Source organism: Canis lupus, chromosome 12, assembly GCF_048164855.1.
Source record: "Canis lupus baileyi chromosome 12, mCanLup2.hap1, whole genome shotgun sequence".
NCBI lineage: Eukaryota > Metazoa > Chordata > Mammalia > Carnivora > Canidae > Canis > Canis lupus.
The window spans coordinates 49,468,521-49,486,019 of record NC_132849.1 but is presented as its reverse complement, the minus strand read 5'-3'; the positions used below and the strand labels follow the sequence as shown (position 1 = coordinate 49,486,019).

General features: G+C 37.6%; 1 protein-coding gene across 8 annotated transcripts in view; it reads right to left on the bottom strand.

Annotated features, from left to right (window-relative positions):
* Positions 1–17,499, bottom strand: part of LDAH (lipid droplet associated hydrolase) — a 104,903-nt gene that overhangs the window by 70,345 nt on the left and 17,059 nt on the right. For 6 of the 8 annotated variants that reach the window (XR_012004674.1, XR_012004675.1, XM_072770947.1 and 3 more), the window contains 2 exons: positions 13,019–13,174; positions 4,172–4,315 (listed from right to left, as the gene is read on the bottom strand). Coding sequence is in view for 5 of the 8 variants with exons in the window: in XM_072770947.1 (XP_072627048.1) it covers positions 4,172–4,315; positions 13,019–13,172 (298 nt within the window). In the remaining 3 variants the exon portion in view is untranslated. Of the gene's footprint in view, positions 1–4,171; positions 4,316–13,018; positions 13,175–13,878; positions 13,970–17,499 lie in introns of those variants that run through there. The other 2 variants (XR_012004673.1, XM_072770946.1) reach the window with 2 other exon arrangements.

Below are 17,499 nucleotides of genomic sequence, written 5' to 3'. Positions count from 1 at the left end.
AATATTGCATTGTGTGTGTGTGTGTATCTATCTATCTTACACTTTTTAAAATCTATTCATCCATTAACACTTAAGTTGTTTCCATATCTTGAAATTATTTATATACTGTGAATAACACTGCAATAAATATGTGTGTATGGATATCTCTCTGAGACACTGATTTCATTTCCTTTAGATATATATCCAGAAGTGAGATTGTTGGGTCATATGGAAGTTCTATTTTTAATTTTTGAGGAGCTTCCATATTGTTTTCCATAATGGTTGTACTAACAGTGCACAAGAGTTCCCTTTTCTCCACACCCTTGTCAATACTTGTTATTTTTTGTCTTTTTGATTATCATCATCTGAACAGGTGTGAGGTGAGTCTCACAGTGGTTTTGATTTGCATTTCCCTAATGATCAGTGAGGTTGAGCATCTTTTCATATACCTGTTGGCCATTTGTATGTCTTCTCTGGAAAAATTTGCCCATTTTTAAACCAGACTATAGTTTTTTTTTTTGTTTGTTTGTTTTTTTGCTATCTTGGTGTATGAGTTCTTTATATATTTTGGGTCAGATAGATGGTTCACAAATATTTTCTCCCACTTGTCTTTCCATTTTCTTGATTGTTTCCTTTGCTGTGCAGAGGCTTTTTAGTTTGACACAGTCCCAATGTTTATTTCTGCTTTTGTTACCTATACTTTTGGTATCATACTAAAAAAAATCACTGCCAAGACCAATGTCAAGGAGCTTTTCCCCTATGCTTTCTTCTAACATATTTTCTGCCCCTTTGTTTTCTCTTTTATGACTTCAAGTCTTAAATATAAGTATTTAGTACATTTTGAATTAATTTTATGTGTATTTGTTTATTCTCTTACATGTGGATATCCAATTTTCCTAACATCATTTATTGAAGATACTATTTCTTTCTCCATTGCGTTTTCTTGGAGCCTCTGGCAAAATTAATTGACTATATGTGTGTGTTTATTTCTGGGCTCACTATTCTGTTCCATTGATTTGTATTTGTGCCAGGGCTATACTGTTTTGATTACTAGCTTTGCAATATAGTTTGAAATCAGGAAGCATGGTGCCTTCAGCTTTGTTCTTCTTTCTCAAGATTATTTTGGCTATTTGGTGCCTTTTATGATTCCACACAAGTTTTAGAATTTTTTTTTTCTATTTCTTTGAAAAATGCCACAACTGGAATTTTGGTGAAAATCTATACAGGGATTGCACTGAATCTGTAGATCTATAATTGGAAGATAATTAGGGAAGTGAAAAAGGTGGTGGAGATGGCAGTAGAAGATTTCGGAGTGGCTAAAGTATGGAAGCACAGTCTGGCTCACCAAAGACCTGAGCACTGAAAGTGGAAATTGTAAGCAGAGAGGAGTAGGGGTTTCCCTGAGAGACAAGGGTAATCTTTCAGGTGATGCCTTAAAGAGGAGGACACAGGAAGTCTGGCTAGTGACATTACCTAACCATGAACAATGTAAGTACAACAAATGTGTTTTAAGTACAGGTGTATTTTTTCCTAAGTGTTAGCAAAGAGACAGGTTCACAGTGGGTACTCAAAATGATTAAATTAAGTGGAATTGGGGGGGGGGGCGAGATTAAATTCCATCCACAAGAGCTGGTATCTGATGTTAAAATCAACTTAAAGTTAACACAGGATTCTGGAAAGCACTAAGATTTCAGGAAGCTGATCTATACTACCATATGTGAGAAGTAAGAGAAGAGGTCAAGAACCAGGGAGTGGAGGGGCGCCTGGGTGGCTCAGTCAGTTAAGTGTCTGACTCTTGATTTGGACTCAGGTCATGATCTCATAGGTTATGAGGTTGAACTCAGCATTGGGCTCTGCACAGGGCATGGAGCCTACTTAAGATTCTCTCTCTCCTTCTTCACTCCCCACCCCTCACCTTCTCCCACTCTGGGACTGCACTCTCTCTCTCAAACAAACAAAGCAAGATCCAGAGAGTTGAGATGTTCAGAGTCAGATGACACACAGAATTTGAGCTATGATTTCAGGAGAGAAAATAAAGGAGAACTATATTTCATATTAACTATAGAACCAAAGAGTATCTATTCTGTATGCATGATGGGTGATTTTATTTCCTAAATTCTGCAATAACTGTATTGTGTCTTAACCATATGCTCCAATTAACAGCCATAATAGGATGTGAATAAAAATAAGAATCACCTCTTAACTGTCACCCACTTCTTCAAATAAAGCAATTCTTGTAAATTTAGCACACCTGCAGATGTTCATAAATGTGTGAAGAAATTCAACTTAGAACAGAAACTTCTTCTGTTACTTAATAGGGTCAAGTCTTTAAAAGACCAGTTTCCCAGTTTCTAAAAACTGTCAGGAAATACTTCTGAGGATAGACCAAAGGCAACTATTAAAACTGAATAAATATTTAGTAAAAATGTTTCAAGAAGTAACTTGTATGTTTACTATTATTTAGGTGCAATGTTCATATGTATATGCTGACCTATACCTGTGATGAGATTTGGAATGTCAGTATATAATATTCCTATTCACAACTGTTAAGGACTCAATGTTTGTATCTCTTAAAAATCTTTTATTTTTTTTAGATTATTTATTTATTCATGAGACACATACACACACACACACACACACAGAGAAGCAGAGGGAGAAGCAGGCTCCATGTAGGGAGCCCGATGTGGGACTTGATCCCAGGTCTCTAGGATCAGGTCCTGGGCTGAAGGTGGCGCTAAAATGCTGAGCCACCCACGATGTGGGACTTGATCCCAGGTCTCTAGGATCAGGTCCTGGGCTGAAGGTGGCGCTAAAATGCTGAGCCACCCAGGGCTGCCCCCTTAAAATTCTTATATTGAAGCCCTAATGTGATCACCTCATCACCTCATGTGATGGTTTTGGGAGATAGGACCTTTGGGAGTTAATTAGGATTAAAGTTAGTCATAAGGGTGGAGCCCTAGTAAGGGGGATTAGTGGCCTTATAAGGAGATATCCGAGGTTCCGGGAGCACATGAAATCATTCTCTCTCCTTCTCGGTCATATGAGGACACAAAGAGAATGAAGCCATTTGCAAGCTAGAAGAAGGGCTCTCCAGAATCTAACCATGTTGAAACCCCAATCTTGGGCTCAAAGCCTCCAGACTATGAGAAAATAAATCCCTGTTAATCAAACTACCTAATATATAGTTTCTGTTATAAGCAATTAAAAAAAGCAATATTTAAATATTAAATTATTTTTAAATTCCATATTTTTAACAGGTTTTGTTAAGAATGGTTTTAGATTTATAGAAAATTTGAACAGATTAGTACAGAGAGTTCCCATATCACCTGCTCCTTTCTCCTTCCCTATCCACACATGGTTTCCCCTATTAGTAGATGCTCAGTAAGATGCTCATACCATGGGAGAGGCATACCAGAACCAGGAGCAAACTAGAGCCATAGCCACCTCTCTCCCATCTCAAATTAACTAAGGGTCATGCTTGGGACAAATGGCTGTTGAATGGAATGCATACAGAGAAGTGAAGTTATATTTTTCTTTTTTAGAGGAATGAGCATGCTGTATTTTCCTACATTAGAGGAAGGTAATTTGCAGCTACCTGGTGCTACTTTCTCCATTTAAAAGCCCCCAGGAGCTTTCTCCCCAGCTCCGAGGTTCCTCCAGGTCTGGTCCTGCCCAGCACTAACACACTAACACACCGACCCACCTATTGAATCTCTCTCCCTGCCATGCTACTTCCTTTGCCTGTTATAACTGTGCACTCACCCCAAACCCCAGATCCAAATTCTACTCAACTATTGAAACCCATCTACTCCACAAAGTCTTCTCAAACCCATACTATGTTCTTTCCTTTGTTCATTCTTCAAATACCCACATGATGAGCAGACTAGAGGTTATCACTTAGTCATTTTCTAAATGTCAGAATAAGAGCCTCTTGAGAGTAAGGATCAGGTCTTATGATGCTTTTTTTTCTCACCACTCCTCTTAGTACAACCCTGGAAAATTAGTGTTTGATCAATAAATATATAGTTGATTGCCAGAAAATGAAAAGGACTCTAAAATCCTAAAATTACCAAAATGTGGCAGCATGGCCCCAATGCCACAAGCAGAGGTTTCCAATGGTGTGACTCTTAACTTTCTAGACACATGAACATCCACTCACTGTAAAGGAAAGCAGGTGTTAATAAAGACATACCGTCTGAGGTTGTAAGAATCTTCTTGCCTTTGGGGACCAAAGCATGTCCAGCATGACTGATAACCCAAACTGGGAAACATCGGTTTACTGAGGAGTACAAAGCCTTTGCAAATGGTACATAAAAGGCAGAAAATCCTGGATTACCTAAGAAGAGAAACACAGACCTTAGTTAACTAAAGCAATAAACTCACATAAGATGTGCAGGGTAGAAAAGAAAGATCTATGTGACCTCACACTTTCTCTTCTACAATATCTACTAACATTTATACATATACTTCAGTTTTAGTATCCTTTATACCTTAAGTCTGGGAATGATCACTAAGAAAATTTCTGCTCCTGCTTTGTTTCTCAACGGTTCAAGATAAATTCTTCCTCCCTATTCCTCAACTTAATAAATGGAACCACCAATCCTAAGCCAAATACTCAGTCCTAACACCAGGAGTCACTTTGGGTTTCTCCCTGTTCTTCACATCCAATTCACCAGTAAGTCCTGTCAACTTTGCTTCTAAAATAGGTCTCACAGGGCACCTGGGTGGCTCAATGGTTAAGTGTCCACCTTCAGCTCAGGGAGTGATCCTGGGGTCCTGGAATTGAGTCCTCTGCCTATGTCTCTACATCTCTCTCTGTGTCTCTCATGAATACATAAAATCTTTTAAATAAATAAAGAAATAAAAATAAAATAGATCTCACATCTTATGCATTTCACATCTCCCCATGAGTATTATCACTTGGGAGTTTCCTGCAGCAGCCTCCTCATGAGCCTTTTATCTACTCTTGTCCCCTGGGACCCATTCTTCAGGGTACCCTGAGAGATACCTTCAAACTTCAAATCAAACCATAGCACTATCCAATTTAAACACCTTTCAGTGGCTTCCCATTATCATTCTTATAGTCTAAAGTCATTAATCCTGCCTCTAAAGCCCTTCGAGATTTTATTGTGCTCAGTTAGCAAGCTGCATGAAAACAAATCAGTGTAAGAATCATTCACAAACAGTACTTTAAGGAGTCTACTGAGGTTTCCTTGTCATTTATCACAAGTACTTATATTGTAAGCAGATGTATAGTTTGAGCTTTTGGGAAAAAGACCACCAACTAATACACATAGATTTTTCTTGTGTATGTCTAGAAGGTATTTTTGACATGGTTTTGCTACAGAGAAATGGAATGAATAATGACCTTTTAGGAAAAGAGTCAATCCAATACATCTTCAGGGGGAAAACACAGTGAAATGGGGTTTTCACCTTGCAATCATCATCTGTATAATGTTTTCACATATACTGGTCCATTTCCATCAATATCAATTTTCCAATCAATTTATTATCTCTTCATGCTATTAGGTTTTCTCCTCTTTGCAATTACATAACATGGTTTTTCTGAACTGATATATAACCTCTGCCACCCTTGTCAAATGACACAGATTTCTTCATTATCTGTATCTTTCAGGCTCCTGGATAGGCAATGTAGCAAAGTGGTTAAGGGCACAGATTCTGGAGCCAACTGTGTGAGGTAGAATCTGGGCTTTGCCACTTACCAGGTGTATGATCTTTGGAAAATCATTTAATTTCTCTGGGCCTTAGCTTCCTCGTCCACAAGATGAGGATAAAATAATTGCACCACCTCGTGTGAGAACTAAATGAATTAGTATGTGTAAAGTACTTAAATACTGCTCAATACACAAGTGCTGTATAAATGTAGCTAGTCAGACTTGTCACGTGTAGCCATGATGGTAATAAGTGGCCTTATCACTCATAGTGCTATTTTGCTTCTGTTGCATTCTATCCTACTGATCCAAGTTCCAAATTCCTTTCTGTAACTGTGCTACTGTCATCTTTGTTACATAGCAAAGAAATTCCTCAAATGCAGTAACCTGCTCTCCAGTCAGCTGCCTGGTCACTGGGCAGCTTGAGAAGGAAGAGAGGTATACAGTACTGGAGCTATAACCTCTGTGGTGGTTGTGGAGAACACGGTTTCATGTTTTATATCTGAATCTTCCATAAGTTTGGAATATTTTTGAGTATACAGTACAAAGTAGCAATCCAACTTCTTTCCAACTGATTAGCCAAGCTTCCCAAGACCATTTATTATATAATCCATTCTTTCTGCATTGATTTGAAACGTCTTTTGAATTTAACACTGAATTCTTACATTAGCTTGCTAATTCTGATTCCAAATAATTCCATCTATTTTTTTCCTTTTCTCTTCTGCCAGCACCATACTGTCTTGATTACCACCTTGGTTTTGTTTGTTTGTTTCTAAATGTTTCACTAACTGGCAGGGCAAATCCCTTTTCTTAATTTTTCCCCCTAAATTTTCTAGGCTGGCCTCACATCCTTTAGAATTATTTTCAACAGCTTTCATCTTTAAAAATCTTACTGGAATTCCAACGGAAATTTCATCTCATTTATACATTAATTTAGAAATATTTGATTTTTTTACACATTACTGAGCATAATCTTCTAGGAATGGGTCATGTCTCATATTCAAATGTTTTATGGCTCTCAGCAAAGTTTTACAGTGTTTTTTATATGGCTAGAAAATACTAATAGTTCTCATTTTGTTTTATTTCTTAAAAACTTTTATTTATTCATTCATTCATTCATTCATTCATTCAAGAGAGAGAGAGAGAGAGAGCAAGAGCAAGCAGGGGAGGGGCAGAAGGAAAGGGAGAAAGAGTCTTCAGTTGACTCTCCAATCAGTGCGGAGCCTGAAGCAGGGCTCGATCTCATGATCCTGAGATCATGACCTGAGCCGAAATCACAAGTTGGATGCTCAACCAACTGAGCCACCCAGGTGCCCTTAGCCCACATTTTAAAGTGCTGTACCTTATTACACGCCAGGCAGCATTTAAGTGCTTTACACGTATTAGCTCATTCAGTCCTGCCATGAGGTAGTACTATTCTTAGTTCCATTGTATGGACGAGGAAACTGAGGCACAAGGAGGTTAAATAGCTTGCCCAAGATCACAAAGATGAAAAGTGCTCAAAAAATATTTGATGGCTGGAAGAATACACAAAAGAAAAGAGTAATACTGGATTTAAAAAAAGCATACATTACCTGGCTTAGGCTCTTCTGCATATCCTGTTTCAGTTAATCTTACAAAAGGCTCACAAAGTAGCTGGCATTATCATTAGGGGTAAGGCATGGGTAATCACTTGTACAATACTTGGCACATAATAAGTGCTGAATAAATGTTAACTATTATTACATATTTTTTATCGAATAAATTAGACGTGACGTTCTGTAATTTTAAGGTGTAAAGCATGTTAAAACTCATTTCAGGAAAATTCAGATAACAACTATATGACTCAGATGCAATAATTATGATGAGTTATGATATGAAACTGAAGAGTACTAGCTAGTGAACTGCTATAAAACAATTTTTTCTTCCTATTTCTGGGTTCTGAGTTCTTTCCCTTAATGACTATGAGATCTTAAGCAAATCCCTTGATGCTTTCTTGTTCACCAATTTCTCATCACTAAGTAAATGATAATGTTAACTACTTCATGTTCATTTCATTCTAGTCAGTGCTATAGCTTCTTTTGAATATTCTTCTAGTTATCAATTATTTATTGACTACTTACTATATGGAAGTCATTGTGTCAGGTAAAGGTCTTTTTGTAAGTCATATTCTAGTGGGAAAATATATACAAATAACTAAATAAATAAATAACTCAAGAGTGTGATAACTTCCATGAGGGAAATAAATAGGATAGTGTGATAGAGAAGGGAAGAGATTAAAGTAGTCTGAGAAAAATGTTTGGGGAGGTGGCATTTAGCTAAGATCTGAAAGGTGAAAAATCAACCATGTAAAAATGTGAGGAAAGAGGAGACCAGGACAGGAGAAGAACAGGTGCACAGCCCTCAGCGATGAAGAGCTTGGCTCCTGAAGGAACAGAAGAATATACAATAGCTGGTAAGTAACACAAAGATCCAACTTACAACTGAGATAGAAGTGGAAAATGTAATGCAAACCGTTTAAATGTCATTGCATACTTTGCCACTTAAATAGTATGGCTTATATTATTACACTTTATGAACCATGAAGTTGACTTCTCGGTTAGGAAACCACAAAAAATTGAAAGGGTCTTGTTTATGCAACAAGAATCAGATACACACACATACATTCATGTTATGTATTTTTGTATTTTTAGGTGTAGGGATTTTTGAAAACCTTCCAGTACAAAAATGCCAGTAAAACACTTTATCAAAGGATATTAAAATGTGTTAAAAACACATGCTTGATCAAACATATAGTCAAATCTTGAGCAACATATAACAGAGGCTTCAGTAACAATTTCTAGACCCCAATAAATAGCTCTTCAACATTGCAATTGTAGACTTATGCCTTCTAGTTAATCTTGTAGGGAACAAAAACTGCCACATAGAAAGTTCAGGTGGCATAGCATCTATACAGAAGGCTGTCAGGTGGACAGAACTCTGGGCTTGCCTTTAGAGCCTTGTCTGTTCCATTTCCAATCACTAAACTCCATACAAGACATAATTACATGACTCTATTATACCCAGAGGACCATTTGAGAGTTATAATGACTCAATATGCTCCACAGTGAGTTCTTAAATTGGCTTCCTTTGCTCATTTCTCTATTTAAAGAAAGTCCAAGGATATTGTTACTTAACAAAAACTTTAAAAAAGTTTCACTGTAAAAGAGAAAATAAAAGTCCTTCAATCCTGGATTCTAATAAATCACTTATTATCATTACCAATTTAAAAGTGATAAATTTTGCTAGCTGCAAAAGTAAAATAATATCAAAAGAAATGTATCAGTCTGTCAGAGACAGAGTAAACATGATGTCTTTAGTGGCTTAACAATCCTTGAAATTCTGTCATCCTACTTTTCCCCACAGTATAAATAGGCTCCACCCAAATACAAAATATCTGAATTCCACAAACTAACGAGCAGCACCAGCCTACAGCTCCCATGAATTCCAAGAAAAAGGGCCAAGGGCAGTAATAGAAGAGAAGGGCAAACATAAAAGAACACTAAGAAGCTAAATATCATCTGAAAGTGTCAAAGCACTATAAAACAATGACACCGTAAAACAACAAATGGTTTCAGCTTCTCTTTCCCCACCAGGTCTTCACTGAATGCTCCCTCTATCTACCTCTTCATTGTATGTTGCACCTGGCTCTCCCCATGACAGACTTTTTCTTTTCGAGCCTGAGCAGCAGAGCTGGCACTCTTCTCTAACACCTCTTATGCCCCAAGGAGAGTAAGACTTCTGCAACACAGGACTCCCAGTGCTGAGTGTAAATAAGTGAGCAAACAAGCACCTCTGAATGGGGAAGCACATTAGAGCAATCAGCTCCACCTACTCATCCATTTTATTGTAACAACCTCTTCTCCTCCACTTCCATCTATCAGCTTTTTAATTATCCTCACACATTCCCTGAAAGCCTCGATCCTTAAATGATGGTTTCACTTGCCATTCCAGGTCAGGAGATTTCAAAATCTGGTAGGGTCACTGAGCCAACACCTTTGTCCCATAATCCATTACCTTGATCAAATTCAAAGATCTTCATTAACTTACACAACGAGCTACACCCTAGTTGAATGGTGTGCACATCACAATCCTCTGGAGGGCTTGTTAAAACACATGCCACCTCCAGAGTTTCTGGTTCAGAAGGTCTAGGATGCAGCCCAAGAACCTGCATGTCTCACAAGTTCTCAGATGATACTCCTGGTCTTGACCCCAACTTTAAGAACCACAGTCTTAGATTTTTTTCATTACCCAGAAATGGTTAACATTCAAACCATTCTCACTCTGATGAGCCTTCTACTCTTTCAGACCTCACTCCCAATACACCTGCTATTCCATCACACTGCTGCTCAAAATCTGTCTACTTACTTTTGGTTATCACCCTGCATATCTGCTATTTTCTTTTTTTTTCTTTTAAAATTTTATTTATTTATTCATGAGACACACAGAGAGAGAGAGAGAGAGAGAGAGAGAGAGAGAGAGGCAGAGACACAGGCAGAGGGAGAAGCAGGCTCCCTGCAGGGGGAGCTGATGTGGGACTCCAGGATCACGCCCTGGGCTGAAGCCAGGCACTAAACTGCTGAGCCACCCAGGGATTCCCAATATCTGCTATTTTCAACACTGGCCACTTTCCTTGGGGCCTTTATCTACTCTCTGCCATACTTATTCTCAACAGATCACCTCAACTCTTAATTAGCAGAGAAGACAGAGCTCAGGAGACAGGACTACTTCACTCCCTCTAACATGCCTTCATACTTCTCCATTTCAGTAACTTCACCTCCTTCCTGCTAGTGTCAGATGGTTATCCCATCTCCAGTCTAAGACAACATATCTCCTTAGTTTCTTAATCCTATACTCTGCCATGGTCTCACATTTCTGCTCCACCAAATAGCACATGTCATGCCTATAATTGCAAACTTTCCTCACTGCTGGCAAAGTATATGTATTTTTAATTATAATAGATGCCAACCGACTGTTTTCCAAAAAGACTCTTACATCATGGCAGGAGACTCGAAGTTTTATTTCCAGAAGAGGTTAAATGGAAGGGAGATTTTATTTTATTTTTTAAAGATTTTTATTTATTCATGAGAGATACTGAAAGAGAGAGGCAGAGACTTAGGCATGGGGGAAGCAGGCTCCCCACAGGGAGCCCAATGTGGGACTTGATCCTGGACCCCAGGCAGGGGCAATGCTCAACCGCTGAGCCACCCAGGCATCCCGGAAGGGAGGTTTTAGATCAGGAATCTTATGTCAGTTGAGAACAGAGCACTATACTGAGAAGGGGTTAAGTGTTACTAAACACTGAGACTCCCAACATTCTTTCCCTTGTTCAGCCCTGAACATTAGCAAAGAGGCTTCTATTCCTCAAACTAGATACGGGAAGACTCCTTCCTGGGAAAACTGAATGACTCAAGAAATAGCTGTAGATACTGAAAGCTGGAAATTCTCCAGTGAAATGCTGGGTCCCTACCCAATTACCCTAGCGTGACGATTCCTAGGGTGACTAGCCATCCTGTTTTGCCTAGGACTGTTGTGGTTTTAGTACCGAAAATCGAAAATCATGTGTCCTAGAAAATCTCATCTATGACTATGATGGTTGGTCACTCTAGGCAAACCTGGGAAAAGCCTCATCACTGAAGACAAAGATTCCAATTAGCTGTCTATGTCATCCTCTTTCTTAAAAAAGGGTTTTTTTTTTTTTTTAAGAAAAATGCAAACAAACAGTAAAAATTCTAACAATGCAAGAAGCCAAAGGAAATGATAATGCTCCCATGAGACAAGGAGACTATAATAAAAGAAAAAACAGAGCTTTTAGAATTGAAGTAGATGAGTTTCTGGTTTAAAAGTGTCCACTGAAGCTGATAGCATATGAAAAAACATCTATACCAAGGTGCTTTTGCTGTAAAATTTCAGAATTGTAGAACAAAGGAAAGATCTAAAATATTTTTCCGTGCAGGGGAGCTTCAAACCCAAAAGATGAAAAAATCAGAATGATACTGAGAATTCTCAAAAGCAGTCTTGACCCCTAGAAAACAGCTAAAATGTCCTCCAAATTGTCTGGAAAAATGATCTCCAACCTAGAAGTTTAAGACATTTTCTGACATGATAGATCTTTAAAAGATTACTTCCCATGCACCTCTTCTTAGGAAGTTACTAGAAGATGTGCTTAAGCAATAAACCAAGAAATAAGAAAATATAGGATCCAGAAAATGGAATCTAACTCAGGAGGAAAATGAAAAGAATCTCCAGGATGGCCTGTGCAGCACACCCACAAAGCAGTCAGTTCAAACTGGAGCCAAAGAACAGAGTTCTGCGAAGGATATCTCCAAAGAAAGAAAAAACCAAAATCTGATTGATTACTCAAACACAGTAGGAGGATTTAAGATAAATGATTTAAAAATAGAAAACTAAGCAAATAAGACAATCATTAACCCAGGGAGAACAAATAAGAAAAAAATGTACAAGAAAAGAAATGTGGGGCACCTGGGTGGCTCAGTCGGTTAAGCATCTGCCTTCGGCTCAGGTCATGATCCCAGGATCCTGAGATCAAGCCCCCATTGGGCTCTCTGCTCAGGGGGGAGCCTGCTTCTCCCTCTCTTCCCTGATCGTGCTCTCTCACTATCTCTGTTTCTCTCTCTTAAATAAATAAATAACATCTTAGAAAAAAAAAAAAAAGAAATGCAGCCATAATACCCCATTGGCTTAGCTATACATGATATGATACATATTTACAGTTTCGCTTTTAATCTTTAAGGCTGATATATGTTTGTGTGTGTGTGTGTGTGTTCTCTCATATATATATAGTATGTATATATATATATATACATACTACATATATACACATAATGTAATATACACATATTCTAACTCACAATTTCAGAACTTTGAATACCTACAATCAAGCATCCACCTCTAACACTCTTTTGATAGTGATCTAGCAAAAGTCACAAACGACTCAGTTGTCGAATCTCAGGACAAATAAACACAGTAACTTATAATTATCTTGGAATGATACAGAAAAAACTGTTAAAAAAACTGTCAAAAACTTGATAGTTCTAATCATTCTAAATATTAAGAAAATTAAAAAAGTGGATCAAAAAACTATGTATAGTATACTTCCAATTATAACTTAATATATATATTAGACAATGAAATATACATAATAAAAATGCATAGAAGAAAAACAAAAAGCCCAGCCACTAAAGGACTAAAGGTGGTTGCTATCAATGGCTTGAGTGATTTTATTTTCTTTCACAAAGTTTTTCATATTTATCAATTTCTCCTAAAAATCTGCAAAAGTTATTATAAGTATCCGTAGAAAGACTCCTCAACCAGAGTTTTCAACTTACCTGTAATAACAAAAATAAGCAGCTTAGGCCTGTTGGCTCTTGGCTCATTGAAAAGGTTAGTCCAGGGCCCACATTTTAGAACCTGGGTTTCAACTCCACAACATAAAATGAATTCCTCATGCACAGGAACTTCTTCCTTCATTTCTGAGTCCATTTCTAAATAAGAGGAGAAAAACAATATAGTGAGTTGCTAAAAATGTAAAAATTTGAGCAAAAGGCAATATTCAAGAATTTTTAAAAAGGCAAATTTCAATCAATACACACAAATACAGGAGATGTAGGACTAGTCAACTATTCTGGATCACACAAAATTAAAACAAACCACAAAAGGAAGGAAAAAATGTGCACATGTCTTCTAGTGAAGTGAAAGACTACACAGGAGTGTGAGTCAAGATTAGATTGGCCAGGGATGTTGCCTAACATTCTATGGTTCCTAGGATAGCATTTGCAACAAAGAATTAACTAGCTCAAAAAGTCAAAGGTGCCAAGATTGAAAAAATACCCCACTCCAGTGCTAGGTGCCTATAGGGTACAGCTTTCTCCAGCACTGGGCTGGCTGCTATGTGTTTCTTCTTTTTCTAGCTCTCTATTCTGGCAGCAACAGCAACAATATATCAGGAGTCCTAGATAGCAAAGGTATGTACCTCAGACCAGGTGGCTGCTCCCTGCACCCTCTCCTCAGCCCACAGGCACACTAAAGAACCAGCCATCTGACCTTTGTCCCATACAGTAGCCTGGAGCTTCCCTGCCCAATAGAGCTCTGAGTTGCTTAAGAGGGATGCTTCTCCAATATTCCATTCTAGCAGTACCCAGAGCAGTGCCCCAACTTTCTCTGAACCTGCCAACCAGCCTCAACTCACCTGAATCCCAGAGCTTTTTACTGAGGACCTTCCAACACAGACACCACACATGCCAGACCTCACATCTGCACCAGCCCTGACTCACTCTGCACACGTCCCACCAGTTTTGGTTTACCTGCTGACATAGTGACCGTTGACCAGCTTTGACCCAGGCAACCATCCAGTTTCTCTACCACACACCTGCAGCCACACCTTCTACAACAAGATCTAAACCCACACTCACAGTTTGTTTTTTCTTGGATACTTCCCCTCAGCCCTAGAGTATCTTTAGAATTTTATTTAGTAACTTGAGAGTTTTTTTTTCTTCCACAGTCTAATAATTCCTTATGTTTATTATTTAAGTTACTGAGTGATTTCTGTCTCCTGAATGGATCTAGACTGACCTATCCTTCATTGTCTATACAAATCATTTCTCCTCAAATCTTTCTCAACTTAGATGTGGCTCAAATTCTACTTCCTACTTGAGGTCTTCCCTGAACATCTCTAAAGGAAATCTCCTTTTCCTCTAAACTTGTAGCACCTGTCATTATCATAAGTCAACAGTGGTAGAGGTAGCCAGTTCAACTTCACCTAGTAATCTGTACACTTGTTTTTCAAGTCATGCCACACTCACAGCACAACAGCCAAGTCCACTACAAGCACCACCCATTCCTCCCTTGATTGATACCCACCTTAAGGTAAACCTAATGGTAGCAGCTAAGATGTAGTGAAATCAGAGATTCCACACTGATGGTAATAGTGCGAATCCCCTTTGGGAGGCAATCTAGCACAATGGGGCAACATCTGTAAGGCATGAACTTTGACTCAGCAATTTTGGGGAAACAATTCTAAAAAGGAAATCTAAAATATTTTTCAAATAATAAATGCATGGAATGCTGTTTACAACACTGAAGAGCTGAAGAACTTCAATGGTCACTTATGGGAGACTGGTTATGTAAATTATGATAATCCACTATGCAGCCACTAAGAATGATATATATGACTCAACATTAAGGGGAATGATTAGATAAATTATAAATCAATCTTCTGATCACTATTACATTCCATCAAAACTGCCCAGCTCTGCTAAATGGCTATAATTAACCCACCTACGATCTAACATTTCTGAAATCTCACTTCTCTAGTCAGATATTATGTTACCTCTTTCATTTTCTTCACTTATGCCTTTATTATTTTTACCTTTATTTTATTGGATTTAGAAATGAAGAAGAAACAAACATATTTCAATCTCCATGTGTGATCAAAAGCCTAAAACTCTCTTAAATAAAACTACTTAGAAAATAAAAAAATTCTCACTCAAAAGTGGGGAACTCCTCTTCATTCAAAATAAATGGACTAAAATAAAAGTATCATCTTCTTCAGGACTGATTTTTAATTCACCAATAAATGTCACTGTAATCTCTTAAACTGTCACAAGACATAGTGTATTGATAAAGGTCTTATGATGTCATTTGTAAAATGTTGGAAACAATATTAGATTTAGTTGTTCTATACTGCATGACAGTAGAGCACCATCAGAGGAGACACTGGCTAAACTGAATACTTATACCAGAAAAGAATCCAAAGTTATTAACTATATTTAACTTATAAATACTTAACTTTAAGCAAATGATATCTTGGGAGTTTGATTAGCCACAGAATTAATGAGAATTCAAAGACATGAAACTCAAACACAGTCTATAAAATTTGGAAAACAAACAAAAGAATAACTATACCTCTGAAATACCTCAAATAAAATACAACTAAGAAACATGGAGTAAACCTGTATATTATAAAACATCTTTTTATTTTACTTCACTCTTATGTTTCTGAACCCCACACTGCCCAAACATTAACAAACAAAGGCAGAGGAAACCTTAAAGTATGAGAATTAAAATCCTTCCTTACCTTATTCCAAGGTAATTCAGTGTGCAAACACGTGTCCCATTAAGAAGGGACAATGTGTTCTATTTATAAAATAGTAGAGGCTGATGGCCCCACCCACAGTCACAGCCTACAAGCAATCTCGAATGAAATGAATTTTGATAAACATCAAGACAGGCTGGATAAAAACCAAGTGTGGATACAATGTGTACAACTTAGGCAAGCTTTATCTAAATGTATGTGTTCTTTGGCTTAGATTAATGACTTTAATTTTATTTAGTAAAAATTTTTTTCCAATTAAATCTTACAAAAACCAAGACAATACGTAAAACAGAAAAGCAACATCTGAGCAGTACAAATTTTAGAGGTTCAAATTTATAATATTGATTATAAAGTTAGCCAGTGAGAACAATGAGGCTATACTAATGAACAAAAATATTTGGAAGTGGATTTATAAATGAGTCTCATTTAGCTTTAGCATCCAAATCCAAATAATGTTTGCATTTTATTTTGTCTACTCGATAAGAATTCTGCTTTATTCATCCATGTAAGAACTGCAAATGATACAGATTCATTTTTTTATTTTTTTAAATTTTTTTAAATTTTTATTTATTTATGATAGTCACACAGAGAGAAAGAGAGAGAGGCAGAGACACAGGCAGAGGGAGAAGCAGGCTCCATGCACCGGGAGCCCGATGTGGGATTCGATCCCGGGTCTCCAGGATCGCGCCCTGGGCCAAAGGCAGGCGCCAAACCGCTGTGCCACCCAGGGATCCCCAAATGATACAGATTAAAAAAAAAAAACTTGGTAATACAAATCAAAACCACAATGATATACCACTTCACACCAGTCAAAATGGCTAAAATTAACAAGCCAGGAAACAACAGATGTTGGTGAGGTATTGGAGAAGGGGGACTCTCCTGCACTGTTGGTGGGAATGCAAACTGGTGCAGCTACTCTGGAAACAGTGTGGATGTTCCTCAAAAAGTTAAAAATAGAACCACACTAGGACCCAGCAATTACACTGGGTAATTACCCAAGTAGGTGTTTACCCAAAGAATATAAAAATACTGATTCGAAGGGGCACATGCAACTAGATGTTTATAGCAGCATTATCAGCGATAGCCAAATTATAGAGAGAGCCCAAATGTCCATCAACAGATGGATGGATTAAAGAATAGGTGGTGTATATACACAATAGAATATTACTCAGCCATCAAAAGAATGAAATCTTGTCATGTGCAACAACATGGATGGAGCTGTATTATGCTAAGTAGTCAGTCAGAGAAAGATAAATACCATACGATTTTACTCATATGTGGAATTTACAAAACAAAACAGATGAACATAAGGGAAGGGGATTAGAAAAAGAGAGGGTCTTTTAACAAGAGAGAACAGTTGATTAAAGGAGGTGGGTGGGGGATGGGCTAGATGGGTGATGGGTATTAAGGAGAGCACTCGTTGTGATGAGTGCCGGGTGTTGTATGTAAGTGATGAATCACTAAATTCTACTCCTGAAAATACTGCACTATATGTTAACTAAATGGAAACTAAATAAAAACTTGAAACAAACAAAAAACCACAAACTTGTGTTGTAGTCATCAATTAAATTACATTACCTTTGAAATATAGTGAGATGATTTTCTTTCAAAGTTAAAACCCTAACAATACGTAACAATAACTTGTACTACTTATCATATATACAAACAAGCCAGCTAAGAAGCTCCTAAGCTTTTTCAAATGATAAAATCTTTATA